Here is a 20,531-nt window from a genome sequence, read left to right on the forward strand (position 1 = left end):
TGGACGGTTGGTGTGGTACAGTTGGAGAAGAAGGAAAAAAGGAAAGCTCTAAAAAACTCATTTCAAATTTTCAATCATATTTTCTGAAAATCGTATTTTCCGGAACCAACATATACGAAATACACGTAAGCATTTAATTCTATATATGGCTAACGTATTTATAATGATTTTTATTTTCAAATTTTAGTAAATTTTTTTGTTGGGGGTAAAAGGGGAAGCAGTCAAGCAATTGGCACAATTTAAAAAGTAGATTGTTTGTTACGATGGATGGGTGATATCTTGGATCATTTCTTTGTTTTCTCCTGGAAGTCGATCTGCCATTCCTAGATTTTGGAGTTCCATCTGAGCTTCGATTTCATCTTCATTACGTTGGCCTTGATTTGAAGTCAATCTTATTCAATGGGTATGTTCTCAACTACTTCTGTTTCTATACCTATTTGCTCTTCTGCTGCGATTTTGATCTGATTTATTGTTTTTTTGTTTTTCTAATTGTTAATTTTTGTTTTGTGCGGGAATCGTTCCTTTTGTGTGCTTTGTTGATCCGGGCTTATTTAATTTATTAATTGATACCCTTCTAATGTGTCTGTAGGTTCTTCTCCTCCCACCCCCCCCAATCTTTCTTAATTTTTCATGTTTTCTCTGTTTGGGACCTGGCAATGAGATTCTGCTATTTTAGTGTCTTATGAGTTTAGATTAGTATTAGCTTTCACCCAATAAAGATAAAATTTAATTCTCAGAATACCCAGATGACAATTTTCATGGGGATTAACGGTTTTGAGCTCTGCCTGGTGAATCTTGATCCCGTTGGTGATACCTAATAGCAGCTTGTGAACTTTAAGGTATGTGGAGGAAACATGAGCGAAGATATACTGCACCGCATGTGTGTCTTCCTGGATAAATTGTGCTCTTCAATGATTTAGTGCAGTGGTGGCCGAATAGGTAGAGTTTATCAGAATTAATACCGGACTCTCTGTTGCACTCTTTATAATGTCCAAGATGCACACACTAATGGTTGGAAAACATGTCAGAAGGATGGATTCTTATGAAATCTGACATTATTAGGACAATATGCCCTTAGAAATGAGATCATAATGCTGGGAACCTTTTTTAGTGTAGTAAGTTGCCAGGGATAGGACTTCTGAAGCTAATGTAAAGGTTCTATTTCTCTCTCTCCTGCGTACATGTGTGTTTCAAATTGTGGAAGAATACCATATTGCTGACCAATGGGCCAACTGAGAGGTTCTTAAGCTCTTCAAATTTAGTTGATCTGTCAGTAGCCCACGATGTATGATTTTCGTAATAACCTATGACATAAGCTTCTTCACTAATGTGACTCTTTCATTTGGCAGGGATGGGTGATGATTGTTGCTCAACCCACCTCATTGATGGAGATGGGACATTTAATGCCACTGGACTGGACAACTTTGCAAAGGAGGTGAATCTTGGTGCTTGTGGACTCTCCTATGCTGTTGTGTCAATCATGGGTCCACAAAGCAGTGGTATGTATTTGCTACTTGTTCTGGAGTCCTCTTGAAATGAGGGACAGGAATGGAAAGATGTTTGTTCTGAGCTTGCTTTTTGGATCATTCATTAGTCTAGAGCAAATATTGGTTAAAAGTAAAATGTAAGCCTAAGACAAGTCTTACATTGTCAATCAGGGACTGGTTGGGATTATCCATATGCTTGACCCAATCCATCTTGGCTTGAGTTGGGTGTTGAATTTCTTACACAAAAACAGCACCAAATTTAATAAAGCCAACGGTACCAGCCCAGTACTTGTTTTCTGCCTGGTCTTGTATGCAGCAAGTTGGATCCTATTATATTTTGGTACATCATGATTCTCATCCAGGAGAACAACTAATCCTTTAAGAACATAATATCTCTCTTTCTTGATCTATTTTGGAGCTTCCAACTTGCTAACCTGGTGAAGTTTACGAGTTTTGATGGCTTAATTACAGAATCAAAACCCTCGTAGCTCACTGGTGGATTTAACAACTGACCTCTTGCCTACCTATCCCAACCCATCTCCCTGAGAAAGGGAGAGAAGAATAAGAATATACCATTCAGTTTTATAATTATCCTAAATTATCAAGTGCTACAAGATCTTGTATCATATGTGAGGCCTTTTACATTGTACCATTTTGCCAAGACCATTTAATTCATTAGCTCTTTGTTTATACATGTCACTGTTCCTGCTTTCTGTCTAATAAGCATATAAATAAATGTAATTATTGTATCTGTTAAATGAGATGAGGTTAAAATGTGTTGCCAGATGTTATATGCATTCTTTTTTCACTAATGTATCGATGTGTATAGTTGTACATACTGTTCCATACATTTAGCGGGTAATCAAAAGATTTCATCCCCCTATGATTTGGCAGGGAAGAGCACACTTCTGAACCAACTATTTCGTACCAACTTTAGAGAGATGGATGCTTTTAAGGGAAGGCAAGTTTTTGACTTCAAACTTTCACTGTTTGTCAAAAGCATGGTATTTGGTTAATGCCTGGATGTTGACAAAATGCATTATGTCCAGGTCTCAAACAACTAAGGGTATTTGGATGGCAAGATGTGTTGAAATTGAACCTTGCACGGTCATCATGGATCTGGAGGGCACTGATGGAAGAGAAAGAGGAGAGGTGCCACTGGCAGTTCTATTTAAATGTTACTGTGCATTATTGACATCATAGATACCATGGTTTCATTATCAACTCTTGCTAGGGAATTATTTTTTTAGCTTAAAATTTCCAAAGACATTAATTTTCATTCTGAAAATATATTAAGAAGGAAGAACCATTTTAACATTGAATAAATGAACAGAACCCAAGTCTATCAAGTGCCAGCATTTGTCCATGGTAGAAATTCTTTTTGTTCTTTTCAAACTTGAGCTTTTTACAATTTTTACCTGTTAAATTTATTTTTTTCAAATGCCTAATTCTGTCGAGGTTACAATAACTGAATCCTTTTTGTTGGTGACATTTGGTTTATGTGGCAATTGGCTGTCTGGGAAGCGGGAATATGTTTTTGCTGTTTTTTTTCTTTCTTTTTCTAGTACAATGTTGGAATAAAAGCTTCTAATTATATTTAATTTAAAGAAACTTTTTGGCACATGTTTTGCTTAAGATTTATTTGTTAATCTAGTCTCTTACGGTATCTGTTCAGATTTGATGAAGGCTTAAAACTAATTTTTGTCTTTAATATGAGACAAAATATCTGGTTTGAACTACACTTTGAAGATATGCATACATACTTTTGGTCCTTTTATAATGCTTTTTATTATTCACAGGATGATACTGCATTTGAGAAGCAAAGTGCCCTTTTTGCTCTTGCCGTTTCAGATATAGTACTCATAAATATGTAAGTCTGCTACTTCACATCAGCAATGGATCTTCAATTTCCATTTATTGGATTGTTTCTTTTTCAATATAGGGAGTTATTTGTTCTCACACACAGAATTTACTCATGTTAGGTGGTGTCATGATATTGGCCGTGAGCAGGCTGCAAATAAGCCTCTTCTAAAGACTGTTTTTCAGGTATTTTTTTTCTTCTGGGGCATATGCTGTCCATGAAAGTTTACTACATGTCAGAAACTTTGGTTTTTATTTTCTCTAATAATATTTCCATACCAGGTCATGATGCGATTATTCAGTCCGCGTAAAACAACTTTGTTGTTTGTCATACGTGATAAAACAAGGGTCTGGTCCCAGCTTCTATCCCCCTTTTGGAGAGTTGTAGCTTTTACAATGTCTTCTATTTTCCTTTTATGGAGCTTATGGATATTGATCATTAATTATTTCTTCATTGCCCTTAATTTTATTATTCAGACACCGTTGGAGAACTTGGAACCTATTCTGAGGGAAGATATTCAAAAGGTACTGAACCTAGTGATTCTTTCTGCATCTGTTGGTGTTAATGAATTTGCTTCATCACCTAGTTCTTTCTTTGCAGATATGGGACTCTGTTCCTAAACCACAAGCACACAAAGAAACTCCAATGAGTGAATTTTTCAATGTAAGACGTGCTCTCACTGTATAAGTGTAACTGTATGTTCTTCAATCATTACTCAGAAATGCTTATGTGGTTGTAATTTCACGGATTATTATTGTCTAAATGCCAGGTTGAAGTTGTGGCACTTTCTAGTTTTGAAGAAAAGGAAGAACAATTTAAAGAGCAGGTATATAAGCTATGACATAGTCTATGGTTTGTCAATTGTCAGATGTAGACCTGGAGTCTGCAAATATTTTGGAGATAAACTATTTCATATTTAGTTTTCTCTTTGTTTTTAATGAAGGTTGCTAGTTTAAGGCAGCGATTCTTCCATTCTATAGCCCCTGGTGGACTTGCTGGAGATCGACGGGGTGTAGTTCCTGCCTCAGGGTTTTCTTTCAGTGCACAACAGATGTGGAAAATTATTAAGGAGAACAAGGACCTTGACCTTCCTGCCCACAAGGTGACCAGGCGAATAATCACATTGTTGGATCCCATCAGTAAAAGATGTAGATTGTCTTTACATATATGTTTCTTTGTCCTCCATTTGTAGGTTATGGTTGCAACTGTACGTTGTGAAGAAATTGCGAATGAAAAGTTTTCTTCTTTAACTGCTAATGAGGTACTTGGTGTGCATCATCCAACTTTCCATTTTGATTTTTTTTCCCTAATTGCAAACTTTGGTGACCATGATTTTGCTTTACTTCAAACTATCACAGGAATGGTGTCAACTGGAAGAGGCTGTCCAGTCTGGACCAGTTCTGGGCTTTGGAAAGAAGCTGAGGGTAATCCTAGATACTTGTTTATCAGAGTGAGTGCTTTTGTCGTGTTGTAAAAGTGGAAATAGTTGCCAGTAAGCATAATGAATGTACTTGTTAGTGCTTGTGATACATAATTTTGTTCAACCACTTTCACGAGAAGAGACATAAAAATTTGCCTTAACATTTAAAATTGCTTCTTATGACACCCTATCACTGGATTTTACGAGGTTATGTAGTTTAGGTTCAATTCTTGGATGGGTTAACCAGTTTCCAAAGTTTAATTTTCAAGTTTCTTCTCATGGTAGCATTTCACTTGCAAGTTAAGTTTTGTTTTTGTTTTTTGTTTTCTCTCTCTCTCTCTCTCTCTCTCCGCCCTTATTTACTAGTAACAACCAGACAAGAACAGCCGTCTTACGTTTCTGTTCCCTCTTACCATGTTCCAAATCGCTGAATTGACACCTTTATGGCTATTAGTTTCTTATTTCTCTATTCATGATATTGATATTTTCTTTGGTTGGGCCTTATGGTTACTTACATCATAGTTCGGTATTGACATATTTCTGTACAGAAGAGTTCATATAAGAGAAGCATTGGCAATTATTTCACTATATCTTATTGGAATATTGACCAGACTGTACTTTCCAAACATTGGATGAGAGATTCAATATGATAACTATGTTTGTACAGTCTTTGCACTCAACTATTAATTCTTTGTCTTGCCTATGAAGATAGTTTTATTTCATGGACAAATATTATCTATTTTTAGCGTGAGAAAAATTTTATTATCTATTTTTTCGTGGGAGAAAAATCTTACATGTATTCTGAGAATTTAATCATTTACTGAATTTCTTTGTTGTGTTATGTTTTTTGTCTGCTTTCGGGGAAATTTATGACTAGTACTATTTAGGCTGTGTTTGGATGTCGAGAAAAGAAAAGAAAACCATACAATTTTTCTACGGTTTTCTTGGATCTTCGTTTTTTCTCGCCGTTTGGTAAACTCAACTGTGGAAAGAAGATTCTGATTTTAAAAATCCAAACTGCCTCGGGAGCTACGTGATTTTCTATCACCGTGAAAAGAATTATCTCGTCCCAAATTTGAGAAAACTGGCTATACAGGCGAGAAAACTGTAGGGTTTCTTCCCTATGATCCAGTGCAGTCCTCGTATGGTCTTTCGACAGTTCCACCGGCAACCACAGAGACAACAGCTTACCAGGTGTGCTTCATCACCCAATATTGAGGGATTTCTGCAGAACGCTGACACCTACAATTCACTGCCTCATGGCAGAACTCTCTCTACAAAGAGTTTCACTCTGCAATGTTTTTGGTGTTTGTTGGGGCACACCAGAACAATCGTCGATGAAGAAAAAATGAAGAAGATGAGTTGTGAACATGATTAAAAAAAAAAAAAAAACAAAGGATGGGAATGAGAAGTGCTGTACTGCTGGAAAGATAAGAAGAAAAGAGAAGTGTTGTGGTGTATGTGGAGAGGTGATAAGGTGTATCCGGGGGTAGAGAAGAGATGAAAGTGATAAGTCCAATGTTTGTTAGTTTTATATAATTTTATGTCATTCAAATATTAGAAAAGATTCTGTTCTTTTCTTTTCTCTTGACAGACAAACAGCAAGATTTTTTTTTTCTCTTCATTTCTTTTATTTTCTTGACATCCAAACACAGCCTTAATGTTTCCGTAATGAAATTGTTGTTAAGTTCATTCTTCTGTTTGCAGGTATGATGCTGAAGCTATTTATTTCGATGAAGGAGTCAGAATTGCAAAGCGGGAGCAGCTGGAAGCAAAGTTGTTACATGTATTACTTTCAAGCCTTCAATTCTTCCAGAATTAGAATTCTGTAGCACTGTCCCTACTTTTTTCTGAATAATTAAGAATCGTGTTCTTTTGCTTGGAATTCTGAGAGTAGAGGATTAGGACAATATATTTTATAATTGAAAATGGTCAAATTGGTATCTTTAGAGTGTTGGAGGTACATCTCGTTAGCATTTAGCAACCATAAATACCTAGAATAATGTAGGACTAGGGTTTAGAAGTGAGAATTGAGAAAATTAGTTAGACCCTCAAATAGATCAAAATTGGTCTTAGGAACAATTGAGATCTTAACCTCAAGGTAATTATGAAAAAGAAATGTTATAAATTGAAAATTCCTAGGGTTCAAGGTAAATTTTTACGAAATTACCAAAATGGAGGGATTGTTTTAACAAAACTGAGCAAGTAGTTGAGTTGGATTGGATCCCTGTAAGTGGTTTGGTTCACTAAAAGGATTGATCTTGTAGGGTGGTTGGAAGGTGCAGTTGTGGGGCATACGTGAGAGTTTAGGTCTAGGATCTTGTGAAGGATATAGGGAATAGGATTTCGGAATAGTAATGGGAAATTAGGAGTAGGGTTTGAGGAAGCTTAGAGAAGAATAAAGAAATTAGATGGAAGAAACAAGAAGATGATGATGAGTTTGTTGGTAGATAACTGGTTTAACATATATACTAAAAAGGGCATACCAAGTGCACAAGGCTTCCTGCCACTGCGGGTCCTGGGGAGGGTCATAATATATGCAGCCTTACCCCCGCTTCGCAGAGAGGCTGTTTCCCGACTCGAAGCCGCTACCACTAAGTCACAATGGAGCAGCCTTACCATTGCGCCGAGTTCCACCCTCTGTTTAACATATATACTAAGAACAATTATTAACTTGATGCATAACTAGTCCATAACCAGAGGCCTTTTAATGTGCTTTTTAATAAATAGAGGCTTCAAGTATACTTTTATTGAATAACACATTGGGGTAGAACTATAACTGAGACTTGCAATATGCCAGAATCTCAACATACAAGGCCTGGGCCACAATGCTGACTGCTGACAATCAAGGTTAAAGGAATACCGTATGATAGACAACACTGTGACTCCAAAAACCATAAATGTAATCCCTCAAGGACCCAATTGTAACAAGCACATCTGCAAGTTGATTTGTAGTTCTGCCTTCATTAGGATTTAGGATGCGATATCCATTAAGGAATAAGGAGCTCGAAGCTGTTGCTTGCATCTCAAGATGAGGGATCCTCCATGGATGGCTGGAATGGTGGCTAATTAAATCAAGTCAGTAAATGTAGCAAAATTCCTTCTAATACAACTGGTACCAAAGAAGAGGAGGTACATTAGCCAAAGACAAGCTCTTATCTCTGTTGTAACTGATTCTGCCACCTCTATTGGCTACAAAAACATGGATCACATTTCATTCCTCGTCTTCGAAAGCACTTCCAATACCTTCAGGTCCTCAATTGCCCAGACATCATCCATTGAACATATTTTTGTTGGACTGGACATCAAGAGGGATCCAAAGGTTTAGCAGTGAAGTAGTATGGTATGGTGAAGCGATCATGTTAACAGCCCTATGAACTGAATGCTTGAATGATCAAAATCGATCACCCAGGTCCTTTATTTATATTGAATTGAATTACAACTAATCAAAGTAAAAATAGGAATGCTGCCTCAGTCCTAATCCTATTAGGAATTCCTAATACAACTAGGAATACCAAAAATAGGACTCGACTGAGGGAAAACAATAAAAAAGAGAAAAACAAAAGAAAGAGAAACATAATCTGACTAGGACTAATTACCCCAATCGGGTAAGTAGCCTATTTCAACACTCCCCCTCAAGTTGGAGCAAAGATGTTGATCATGCCCAACTTGACTAGATTGGGATGAAACAATTTCCCAGACAATCCCTTGGTGAAGATATCAGCAAGTTGATCAGCAGATGTCACAAAGGGAATACAAATGAGCCCATCTTCTAACTTTTCTTTGATGAAATGCCTATCCACCTCAACATGCTTGGTACGATCATGCTGTACTGGGTTGTGTGCTATGCTGATCGCAGCCTTATTGTCGCAGTGCAACATCATAGGAAGAAGTAATAGGGGTGGAGCCAGCAGTCTGTAAGGCTGATCTCTCAACTTTGGGAGTAATCATCATGGTAGCCCTTCGTGTCTCTTCACTGTGAACATAAGAAAAAGTCTCCTCTAAAGTGGGAAAAGGAATCCTACCAAGGACTTGCACCCGAATAGGGTCATAATCATCATTGAGGCCAGCCAGGAAATCATAGACCCGAAACTGATCAACATAAGAATGATAAGCAGTAATGTCAGTAGTAGTAGTAGGTTGAAACCGAGCATAATGATCCAATTGCTGCCATAAACACTTGAGAGCAGCAGAGTATTTAGTGACAGACATCTCCTTCTGAGTAGTATTTTGGAGTGTCTTCCTGATTTCATAAACCTGAGCACCACTTCCTGATCGACCATAAGTTCCCTTGACAACAGTCCATATCTGAGTAGCAGTGTCAAGGAGGAGGTATTGACTGGAAAGGTCAGTGGTCATAGAATTCAAAACAAACGGCATCACCATAGCATCATTGGCAGCCCATTTAGTACGGGCAACACCATCTTCAGTAGGTTGTTTGGTGGTGCCAGTAAGATGGCCAGTAAGTCCCCTACCAGCCACGGTCAAGGATAATGATCTGGCCCAAATTAAGTAATTCGTACCATCAAGTTTAATGGCAGTAGCATAGGGAAGAAAGTCATTCCTAGTATGACCATCTCCTCCAGAAGTAGCAGTAGTCATCTCTGAGTCACCCATAATTCAGCCAGGCAGAAAAAAATCAGTTCTTCAACAAACTTGAATCGAGTGTGAAAGATGGGTTTTGAGATTGCAGAATTTTCAACCGTCAGAATGGGCTGAAACTTAGGTCGAGTTTCCCTCTAATAGTAGGGAAGATATCCTCCAAAAATTAGCTCCTTCTGATGAGCCAATAAAAAGCCCTAAATTTGTCAAAATTTAGGAAAACTGATTGCAGAAAAATTGCAGGTTTGAATCAGAATTTGGTTTTGATCCAGATCTGCAGTCTTCAAACAGGGAATGGTGTAAACCAATAAGAGCAGGAACCAATCTCCACAAAGGCAGAAATCAAACTTCAGTTGAAAGGATAGCTCGATCTCCAAGGATGGAGGAAACCTGCCGGCAGATTTAGGTCACACCACTGTTTCTTCGATCTTCAATGAGGTGACATTGAGGGCAGCAGCTAAACTTGCATTAGATCACCTCATAGTTGCTGCCCTGATGGAGAGAAAGAGGCCGAGAGTGGTGGAGAAGAAAAAAACTGAAACCGAGAGAGGGAAGAACCAGAAAACCAGCAAACCTGAGAAAAAAGAGGGGGAAGAACCAGAAAACCAGAAAAACTGAGAAAGGCTGCTCTGAGATCAGAGTTGGCTTTGATACCATGTTAACAGCCCTATGAACTGAATGCTTGAATGATCAAAATCGATCACCCGGGCCCTTTATTTATATTGAATTGAATTACAACTAATCAAAGTAAAAATAGGAATGCTGCCTCAGTCCTAATCCTATTAGGAATTCCTAATACAACTAGGAATACCAAAAATAGGACTCGGCTGAGGGAAAAACAATAAAAAAGAGAAAAACAAAAGAAAGAGAAACATAATCTGACTAGGACTAATCATAATCTGACTAGGACTAATTACCCCAATCGGGTAAGTAGCCTATTTCAATTGATCATTTCCAGTATTTTAAAGTGACTTCTGGGATGCCTCAGACACTTGGCGGTGACCTAGTTTGTCCCTTAGTTCTATTGGTGCAGACCATCCAGAAAAAAACTTTGAAAAGATGTTGGATGCCTGTCTTGGAGGTCGGGACTGTCCGGATGGAGAAAAATGTCCGCTGCTCTTTTTGGTGGTGACAGTGAGAATCTCTCTCTCTTTTACACACACACACACACACCATCCTTGATGTTATTTAAGATGAAAATGTGTCAATGGCTGAGGTTTCAGTTGGTGAGATGGAGGGAAGGCGGAGAAGTGACTAAGTGAGAGGAGAAGGTGCAGAATCATCTGATTTGAGAGAAATGGAGGAGAAGCGAAACACAGGGAGGCAAAGATGCATGATGGAGGTTGTTGGTGTCCTTGTGAATGCTAAGATGTAAGAGGAAGGAAGGGTTTTTTGTCCTTTCTCACACCATCTTAACTCTGAAGTATTAAAAATTCGCCGAAGCCAACTTATCTTCTTTTGTTAATTTTTTTTTTCATTTTAATGGTGCTAATTAATCAGATCTTGCTTTGAGTAGGACGTCGGGACACCATCCAACCCTGACCATACCTTTGACTGTTCTGCTTTTCAAAACACTGATTATCTCTCTTCATTTTTTGTTTCTAGAATCAATAGATATCTCTTCAAAGCTTCCACCATGAAGTGAACAATTTGGACCATTGATCAATTAATTTAGAATGACTTATTGGTATGTCTAGAGAAGAGAAATACATAACTTTCACTTATTGAACTAATTTAGAAAGTGATATGTGTGGGAAAATGTTAGTGAGGCTTTTTCTTTACTTGGTTCATGTTCATTTTTACTATTATCTGAAATTTCTTTTTTACACTTTACTAAAGTTTATTACAATGGAAGCTTTTACTCTTGAGTTATGGGTTGCCTTGTGCAATGTGCTAGGAAGATGTCATCCTATTCATGAAACCCCCCTCCAAAAAAAAAAAGACTCATTTTCTTTTCATTGGTTGTGTTCTGCCGAATTTTTAGCTAGTCCAACCTGCCTACCAATCAATGCTGGGTCACATACGGTCCAGAACATTGGATAATTTTATGGAAGCATTTGAGAAGGCTCTGAATGGAGGGGAAGGATTTGCTCTTGCTGCAAGTCATTGTATCCAAGCTTCTATGACCTCATTTGATGAAGGATGTGCAGGTATGACTAGAAATTTTCATGCTATTGACCTGTTTGTGATCTTATTTCTCTGCACTTTCTTGTTCTAGCTTCATGGTTTCCTTGCAGTGTTTCTGTCTGTTTGGTTCTTTTCTACTGTAGTTTCCTCTTTGATGAAGCTTACCTCGAGGTCTTACCTAAAAGCCTAGTCATCCACTAAATCAAATGTATACCTATTAAATCCTAAAAACCTCCATTAGGTTGTACATGCTTATTTTGTTTATATCATTTTGAACCCACATCCCTGGAGTACTACTGGGATAAAGTAAGAATATATACTGTATTAAAAAATCTAATTGTTTCCTTGCTTCTTTTATTTTCTCTCTCTGTCCTTTTGGTTTTATCGTTTTAGATTTGTAAAACAGATTGGTGCCACTTCTTCAATTCTTTCTCTTGTCAAAATTATTTTTCCTATCTGTAATGTGCTTAAGAAATGTATCAGATTTAAGGTGAAGGGAAGGAAAACTATGCTTTAACAAAACTATCTCAGATATTTCCATTAGGACACCCCCCCAAAAAAAAAGCACAAAAAAGAGTTTGGGTGGATGAAGAAGGACCTCCCTCAAGGATTATGAAAAAAGTAAAATCAATGTTTTCATGTTGGCCTTTCTGTTGGAGGTTGGAAATTCTGGATGTTTATTAATCAGTTGACTTCGTTATAAAAAAGAAAAAAGAGCTCATCATAATATTTAAGGATTAAAACGGTATTAGAAATGGAAGCACAGAGATACTAGATGGCTAATGTTCTCCAATGGAATTATTTAAGTCCTTGCATATTAAGATTTTTACTTAAAATTTAGAATTTCCTACCATATAATACAGAACATGTTCAGGAAGTTTGACAGTGCATTTTGATTTATATATGTTCCAGTTTAGTTGAAAACATTTTATTTTCTGGATTGAATTGCTGGTTTACATGATGCCATTCTGATATTTTATTATCTTTACAGATGCTGATGTTGAACAAGCAAACTGGGATCCATCGAAAGTTCGGGATAAGCTTCGACGCGATATAGATGCACATGTTGCCTCAGTTCGTGCTGCCAAACTGGCTGAAATTACCACTTTATATGAGGCATGAGCAAATGGGTTGCATTTTTAATCATTTAATTATATCTGCTTTCTCTTTCTCTTTCTCTCTCTGTCTCTCTTCCCACCCATCACATTGATCCTGATTAAAGATGTATTATACGCTGGCAGGGTAAACTGAATGTGTCACTATCGGAACCTGTGGAAGCTCTTCTAGATGCGGCTAATGATGAAACCTGGCCAGCAGTAAGAAAACTTCTCAAACGTGAGACTGAATCAGCCGTCTCTGGGCTCTCTAGTGCACTTGCTGGCTTTGACATTGACGAAGAAACAGTAGATAAAATGCTTGCAAGCATAGAGGACCATGCAAGAAGTTTGGTTGAAGCAAAGGCAAGAGAAGAAGCTGGGAGGGTCCTGATGCGTATGAAGGAGAGGTAGAAACTTCTTACAGTGTTTATGGACCAAGTTGCTCTCGATTTTACCGACGTAAATGACCATATAAAAATGTTTACAGGTTTTCAACATTGTTTAGTCATGATTCTGATTCAATGCCAAGGGTTTGGACTGGGAAGGAAGACATTCGAGCAATCACAAAAACTGCTCGTTCTGCAGTATGTTGACTTATGAGTTGTTAAATCATCAGTATTTTGTTGGCATTTGTATCTCTGAATATTTATCTCTTTACAACTTTTCAGTCCTTGAAGTTGCTTTCTGCTGTGGCTGTGATTCGTTTGGATGAAGATGTTGATAATATTGAGAAGACTCTTTCACTTGCTTTGGTGGATACTTCAAATAATGGTGTGAAAGACAGGAGCATCACTTCATTTGACCCACTGGCCTCAAGCACTTGGGAAAAGGTAAACATTTGTAGTTTGCTGGTACCTGTTCTGTTTTATCATTTATTCTTGAATATTTGATATACGGAATAGAGAGACTAAGAAAGGCAAGAGTTTTGAAAACGAAAGGACAAATAAAAGAAAATATTGTAACACCCATATCTACTTTTATGCTTATAGCTGTGTTTCTCTAGACTGCCGCACCCAGAGGGTATTTCTCAATTGGCACATCTGAAGCTGTCTGACTAAAGTGGATGGCTCTCCTCGTATTCTCACTCACTCAATTTTTTCATCTTCTGGAAAATATCCAGAAACCTCCGTCAACTTGGTACCTCAAATGGGTCACTAGAGATGAAACCCTACCATGAGTGGCTGCTGGAAATTGCTGGAAAGATGCTGAAAAAGAGATATTACTGGAGGGAGGGAGGGAGAGAGAGAGAGAGAGAGAGAGAGAGAGAGAGAGAGCATGGTCCATGTTGAGAGGCTTCTCAATATGGCCCAAATATCTGCCACATGGCAGATCAGATGGGACCCAAAATTTGAGGATAGATAGACCCCAAGGCCCATGCTCACATGGCAAATATCAGTCCGAATGGAGTTTGCGAATTCGCCATGTGGCAAAATAGAGCTTTGAAAAATCCAGGACCATGGGAGAGTGACAGCAGTGGTCGGTGTACCATAGCTATACATGGACATACAGTCTCATCTCTATTCAATGGTTAGAATAGCCATATCTTCTATCCATATGGCACAATGAGGGTGGGCTGTGTTGAGACTTGAGAGACCTAGACAGGATGATGTAAATGAGTTTTTCCCTATTTGGTATTGGGAATTATAAAAAACTTACAACAACAAATATTTGTTGGTTGAATATTGGATTACTATGTAACCAATGGTTGATACATATACATATATTCAAAATCGTAGTTGCTTTTGTTTTTTTATTCTAGGAATAACATAATATGTACTTATATGCATTATTTTCATCGTAAAGTTAGTAACACTAGCCAAATCAAAATCCTATCTCATATGTTATAGTTATCTGCAAACATAAGAATAATGTGGTTGTATGTTATAATATATAAAAATGTACATGATAATCTGGGATTCCCAAGATTGGATAAAGGGGCACTTCTTGTGAAAAGACGATACTATTATTAAGTTTATAACATAAGAATTACACAATTAGATATGGGAACTTTTGGTAACCAGAGAGTCACCAAGAACATAATGAATAATTAGTTATAATTGGAGATAACTATGCTTGTATAATGCTAACAGGGTAGTGGTTGATAAGGTAGACCTGCAAAATGAAAGGAAAATGTACACTTTTGAAAAGGTTAAAAATGACCTGTAATATGTCAAAGGATATTTAAAAGTGATAATAATATATCATATAATTGACAGGGTTTGAGGGGTTTTTTTTGAGGGGGTGGTGGTGGTGGTGGAGAGAAGATGGTATATGTATGAAGATGTTGCCATGTCACGACCTTTGTGTTGTGATCTATAGATGGATCAGCAAAACGTCTAGAAGCTACTTTTTAAATTCTTTTTGCTTCAAAGATATTGCTGATTATTTGAACAACCAGAAGTAACTTATTGCCGAATTTGAAGCTTTGCATTTTGGACAATTTTATTCAAATGACCATCTGAGGGATCACATAAATGACAAATAAAATGAGGAAATGTAAAATAAATAGATTTAAAAAAAATTTAATTAGTCTAAATTTAAAAGAGGCCATCACCTGGGATGTCGGTAGAGGCTCAAGCTGCCAGCATGAAGAATCAGGTTTGAGTCTGAAGTGGCTACTTAATGCAAAAAATGCTGAAGGTTAGGGCCGTCTTTGGTACACCCCTGTATAAACTTGCACTGGGTTTCGATCCTTTTAGTTCGATTTAATTTTAAAATCATAAAATAATGAGTATTTGAGAAAATCTGAAAGGGTAATATAGGCATATACTCTCCTCATTTCACTTGAACCAATCATGTTACCTTATATGTTCAATATATTAGATAGGTGAATGAGATTAATAGAGGAAGTGGGAGTGAGAAGGAAAAGAATGGCTTTTTATTCTTTATTAAATGTCTCTGAGAGAATGAAATATATTGATGGATGTTTTGAACAGTATCCTAATATTATCCAATTGACAGTTTCCGGCATTTAGATGTCTATGGTTTGAACAAATGCTGCCTTGGAATAGTTCCATTGTTATTCCCTTGTATATTTCTTTTGGTTGTAAACAAAATAGATCATTTGCTATTAGAGCTATTCTTTACCTTAATACACTAAGTAGTTATGTTTGATTCTTAATCTCAGGTTCCATCATCAAAAACTTTGATTACACCTGTCCAATGCAAATCTTTGTGGAGGCAATTCAAGGTAGAGACAGAATACAGCGTCACTCAGGCCATGGCTGCTCAGGTATGCTGTAGTAGTTATCATTTGACCATTTTTTCTTGCACTTGGTTGTTTCTGTCATGGCAACATAGGCAAGATTGGCTTCTTCAATGTAGTTATTTATTTTCTTATGCTATTTGCTATCATTCTTGGCTGGCGTTAAAAGTGGTCTTTGGTTTTCACACAATTGTCTTGAAATAGAGATGGTAATGGGTTAGTTGAAAAACTGAGTGGGTTACCCATCCCCACTTCTTCTTCCTCTTCTCCAGATAAGGCGTGTACCTGGGAATTGCCAACCAAAATCCATTCTCAACATTACACTTGGTAAATCATAAATTGATCCATATCAAGTAAAAACTGGGCAGATCAGGAGATTGAGTCACTAATTGACACCTCCACCCTTGAACTTGCAGTTTTATGGTAATTTTCTCTTGTGAGATGAAATGACCATAAGAGTACCTATCTGTTGAAATTTCTTTTGATGCAAGATTCAATTAAGTTTCCTATTGGCTGTGAATTGTTGTGAACATCTAAATTTAACAGGCATGTTGTTGTGAAGTATTTTCGTTTACGTTGGCAGTTTGAGTCAAGAACCAACACCTCCATCTTAAAGTTAGCAGTTAAATAATTTTCTCTGTGCCCCTTAGAATACTGATTCTCTTTTGTGATATGATGACCATACATGACTTCTCTAATCAAAATTTCCATTTTCTGGTGCAAAATGCTGTTGACATAGAGCATTGTTTGTGAAGCCTTTTGAAATTAATTGATAAAGCGCCATTCTTATCATGATTTGATGAATTTTGAATACAGAACGAAGTTTTTCTGGATTTTATGTGGATAAAACAGGATTAATCTACTCTCTGCTTTGAGGCTGCCCATCTTTAGCTTTTAAAAAATATGGAAAATTATCCATTAGTTGGTGACCGTTCAGCTTAGAGCTTGCATCTGTAGTTCTGTACATTTACTGTTTGCATCTGTTCAACTGGTAATGCCTGTAAAATGTAGGCCAGTGTTTGCTTGTGTCAAGTGTTGGTTTTGTAACATTGTTGAGTGCTAGTTTTTCTGTAGATGTCTGTGTGGCAATGCATTGCTGACCAAAGTGGTTGATCTTTTTTGTGGTGTTAGTAATAAATACCTAGATACACTTCCTATCTTCTGTCATTTTGTAAAAGATCTTTATTTTTCGAGAGTTTCTGATTGGGTTTGTCCCTCATCCCTCCCTCATTTAAATTTTTCAGGAAGCCAGCAAGCGTGGTAACAATTTCTTACCTCCTCCATGGGCAATTGTTGCTTTGGTTGTCCTTGGCTTCAACGAATTTATGACACTTTTAAGGTAGTAAACTGCTGGTGTACTTCTATAATCTACTCTCTGGTGATGTCAAGTTTTCTAATCATATTTATTTGAACATTGGTCTTACGTTGGCTCAATGCTTGACAGGAATCCTTTATATATTGGTTTAATTTTTGTTGCCTATCTAGTGGTGAAAGCACTGTGGGTCCAGCTAGACATATCGGGTGAATTCCGCAATGGTGCTGTGAGTATCCTAAAAGATATACTGAGAGTTTAACTTATTTTTGGGACAATGCTTGATAGGTTGAACCTAATCAACACTATATTCTAACTAAAAGTGAATGCCATAATCTCCCCTGGGGGAAAGAAAAACTTGAAAACTGATGATGATGATCTTATCCTTGAGAATTTCCTATGTGCAGCTTCCAGGGCTTCTGTCATTATCTACTAAGTTTCTTCCTACTGTAATGAATCTTCTCAAAAAGCTCGCAGAGCAGGGCCAAAATCCTGAATCTGCCGATGTTCCGAGAAATCCTGCTGTAGAATCAAGGAGTTTGGGAAATGGCACTCATGTTCATAGCAACATAACATCAGGTGCATCGTCTAATGTAACATCTTTGAAGAATGGGATTGAGTACTCAAGTTCTTTACAAGAAGACAAAGTGAAATAACTTCGAATGGTCATCTTGTTAGCTATTGTTGTTGGTCAACTCCGATCAAAAGCAGCCATTTTGCTTGCTCTAGGGTGGGATCACGAGTGATTGTCAATCAGTCTAAGTGATCTGCAAACTCTGGTCGTGTAGGGAGACAAGATTTTGAAGGCTTTCACTTTAATTTAGAGGCTCCACATTAGGGGCATGTGGTTTGATTCCGAAAGCCCCCCAAAAAGTGTTCCTGTTAGTTTGGTTTTCTTGCTGATTTCTGGTTTTGTTAATATGGATACAAGTAGAGGGCTCTGATTGCCCTACTGTTTTGACTTATAATTAAATTTGTAGCTTGTGGAAATAATAAGACAGAGGGCATGATATCGGCGAGGACGTGGACTGTGACCTTGTTTTTTACCCATTCCATTTTTGACACGGAAGAAAACAGAGCCCTGGGAGACCAGGGGAGTGTTATAAGATCAAAGGTTCTTGTGTGTGTTGTTGGGTTTGTAAACTTTTCTAGGCTATCAAAAACTTCTCTAAGGGTGGAATGGGATTATTATCCTCTCCAATTCCTAGAGTGTGGCAGTGCAGTAGTGCTAGGCGGGGATGTTGACACTTGGCAGCTGTCGCATCCAACAGTTCGAGCTCATTGATATGGACGGTTGGATGCGGCAGCTGCCAGGTGTCGACATCTCCACCTAGCACTGCTGCACTACCACACTTTTAAGGAATTGGAGAGGATAATTTTCCGATGGAATGTCGCTTCATATTTAGGGAGTTTTTGAAATTCTTGGTATCAGAGCTGCAAATAGATTCAATGGAGGAGTGAAATTGAGGTATAGTTAGGCAAAGAAAGAGAGAGAAGGTTATCTGCCTACAGTGTCTTCCTGCTGCCCCATTGGAGTGAAAATAAGGGCATACCCAGTGCATAAGGCTCCCACCACTGTGGGGTCTGGGGAGGGTCATAATGTATGCAGCCTTATCCCTACTTTTGTAGAGAGGCTGTTTCCAGACTCGAACAGAATGGAGCAACCTTACCGTTGCACCAAGGCCCATCCTCTGCAAAACAGAGTAGCTTGTTCAATAGCTATTGGTGCAGCAATATTATCAGATAAGTTGATCTTATGCTTCTTTTACGAATGCTTTTATGGGTCCGAAGATCTATTTGTCCAATCAAATCATCCCAGCCGGGTTTTGATAATGGTGTAAATGAAAGAAATGAATGAACATATCAAACTTGGCAAGGATTATGCATCAAAGCCCAAGTCATGCAAACGCCAAAAAGGTGTTTGAAACCTGAATAAGAGCAGGATTGAATAGCTCAGGATCCTCTACAGATCTAACCTCGGAGAAAGCATGTCAATCGGCTGGTTCCTTTGAAATAAATATAAGATGGTGTCTGACAAAGGACGTGCTTTCCTCTTAAGATGGGTTGAGGATCCCAAGCCGGAGTAAAACCATGGGAACACCACACTTAAGAAGGTGGCGATTTCTTAGGAACTGGAATATAAAAAATTTTAAGGCTTTTGAGGTTTGAAAAGTTGGAAAGAGATTGAGAGCATTGTGAATTACATATTGCTAAGGCTATGTTTGATATGCATTCTCAATAAATTCTAGGTCTTGAACGCATTTTGAAGCAAGAAAATAGAGAACAATTGGAATTTAGAATGCATTCTAAACTCATAATCTATTTCAAGAGGGCATACCAAACACAGCCTTAGATCCCAGCTGAATGTTGAACTGCTCAGTGTAATGGCATTCCCCACATTCTAGGTCATTTTCCTAGAAAAAATTGGTAAGATAGTGAGCAAAAAGTTTAACCTAGCCTTTGACTGGATCATTTTTTCAGCCAAGTTTTCATCCGCTCTAGTTCAACCGAATCCAGCAATCCCCGGGGATTCGTATACACGTAAATCATAAGACCAGGAGTTCTAAATTTCCTCATTCCTTTCACTGATTGAATTGATTGATAAATTGGTTAATTTTTTCTCATCAGTTTCAATTATTCCATGATACTTCAAATTACTTAATATGTCAAGTAACATCCCATAGAAAGTATTTTTTTCACTTTCATCTATATAGAAAACCTGTGACAACTGAAAGTTGAACAAAAAAGAGTAAAAGCAAGCAAACCAGCCAGAGAGAGAGATTTCTTAGTCAGTCTGACTTTTTTGCATCCTCTTCTTTCATCTTCTTCTCCCACCTGCGCTTCTTGTAATCCAGTAACATTTCCGGCATTTTCTTCATCAATTCAGCAGTATTTGCCCTTTTCTCTGCAGATATTCTGTCGCACTTGTGCCCTTTCCTCTTGGTCCTCATCTCTTTCCTTTCTGGATCATATGGCCAATCCTCCTCACCTGCAAGGAGGACTTCCTTGCGAAGGCGTGCCCGATGGCGGGCACTAATGCCAAGTGGCTTCCATGCCCCTAAGTGCCAATGCCCCCAAACCCCTTTCGAGAGCTCATCTTTGTACTTTGCTAACTTTTCCCGCCATGGGTACTGATACTCCCCAATCGTCTTCACTATGGATTTTCCTGCTTTGCTTGCCATTACCTTATCTCTCAAGTTCTGCATTTGTTTATAAATTGAAAATTTATTATTTATTTGCTTTAAAAAAGCAGAAAATAAAGAGGCTGCATTACTAACATTATGAGGAGAGAGTATAGACATAAACCTACAACTGGATAAGAAGGAAGAGTGTCAAACTCATTTCATACGTGAATACTTGAATGCCTAAATAGTTGTTAGTGAACATGCTGGAGAGTCATCTGAGGACAGAAGACTTACT

The 20,531-nt window shown here is 37.8% G+C and overlaps 2 protein-coding genes across 2 annotated transcripts; one reads left to right on the top strand and one right to left on the bottom strand.

Annotated features, from left to right (window-relative positions):
- Positions 1-260: 260 nt before the first annotated feature.
- Positions 261-18,133, top strand: LOC122669186 (protein ROOT HAIR DEFECTIVE 3-like). The gene is made up of 23 exons (XM_043865879.1): positions 261-403; positions 1,350-1,499; positions 2,382-2,448; positions 2,537-2,639; positions 3,287-3,357; positions 3,470-3,533; positions 3,630-3,695; positions 3,825-3,872; positions 3,949-4,011; positions 4,118-4,174; positions 4,292-4,450; positions 4,541-4,609; positions 4,707-4,798; positions 6,476-6,554; positions 11,355-11,520; positions 12,489-12,613; positions 12,739-13,001; positions 13,082-13,178; positions 13,263-13,424; positions 15,722-15,826; positions 17,044-17,138; positions 17,244-17,340; positions 17,519-18,133. Exons 1-23 carry the CDS (start codon positions 400-402, stop codon positions 17,765-17,767), a joined length of 2,451 nt encoding a protein of 816 aa, XP_043721814.1. The 5' UTR covers positions 261-399; the 3' UTR covers positions 17,768-18,133.
- Positions 18,134-19,792: 1,659 nt separating this feature from the next.
- LOC122666869 lies at positions 19,793-20,311 on the bottom strand. Its single transcript, XM_043862965.1, has one exon. It carries the CDS (start codon positions 20,291-20,293, stop codon positions 19,901-19,903), a length of 393 nt encoding a protein of 130 aa, XP_043718900.1. The 5' UTR covers positions 20,294-20,311; the 3' UTR covers positions 19,793-19,900.
- Between the last annotated feature and the right edge of the window lie 220 nt (positions 20,312-20,531).

The sequence above is a fragment of the Telopea speciosissima genome, chromosome 7 (assembly GCF_018873765.1).
Source record: "Telopea speciosissima isolate NSW1024214 ecotype Mountain lineage chromosome 7, Tspe_v1, whole genome shotgun sequence".
In the NCBI taxonomy this organism is placed as follows: Eukaryota; Viridiplantae; Streptophyta; class Magnoliopsida; order Proteales; family Proteaceae; genus Telopea; species Telopea speciosissima.

What these genes read in the sequence shown, in the direction of transcription:
- LOC122669186 (XM_043865879.1), top strand. An exon ending in TGAGGGAAGATATTCAAAAG is followed by an intron (nt 3,873 to 3,948) that starts GTACTGAACCTA and finishes CTTTCTTTGCAG; the next exon opens with ATATGGGACTCTGTTCCTAA. An exon ending in CTCAGGCCATGGCTGCTCAG is followed by an intron (nt 15,827 to 17,043) that starts GTATGCTGTAGT and finishes TAAATTTTTCAG; the next exon opens with GAAGCCAGCAAGCGTGGTAA.
- LOC122666869 (XM_043862965.1), bottom strand. Translation starts at nt 20,293, where the DNA reads ATGGCAAGCAAAGCAGGAAAATCCATAGTGAAGACGATTGGGGAGTAT.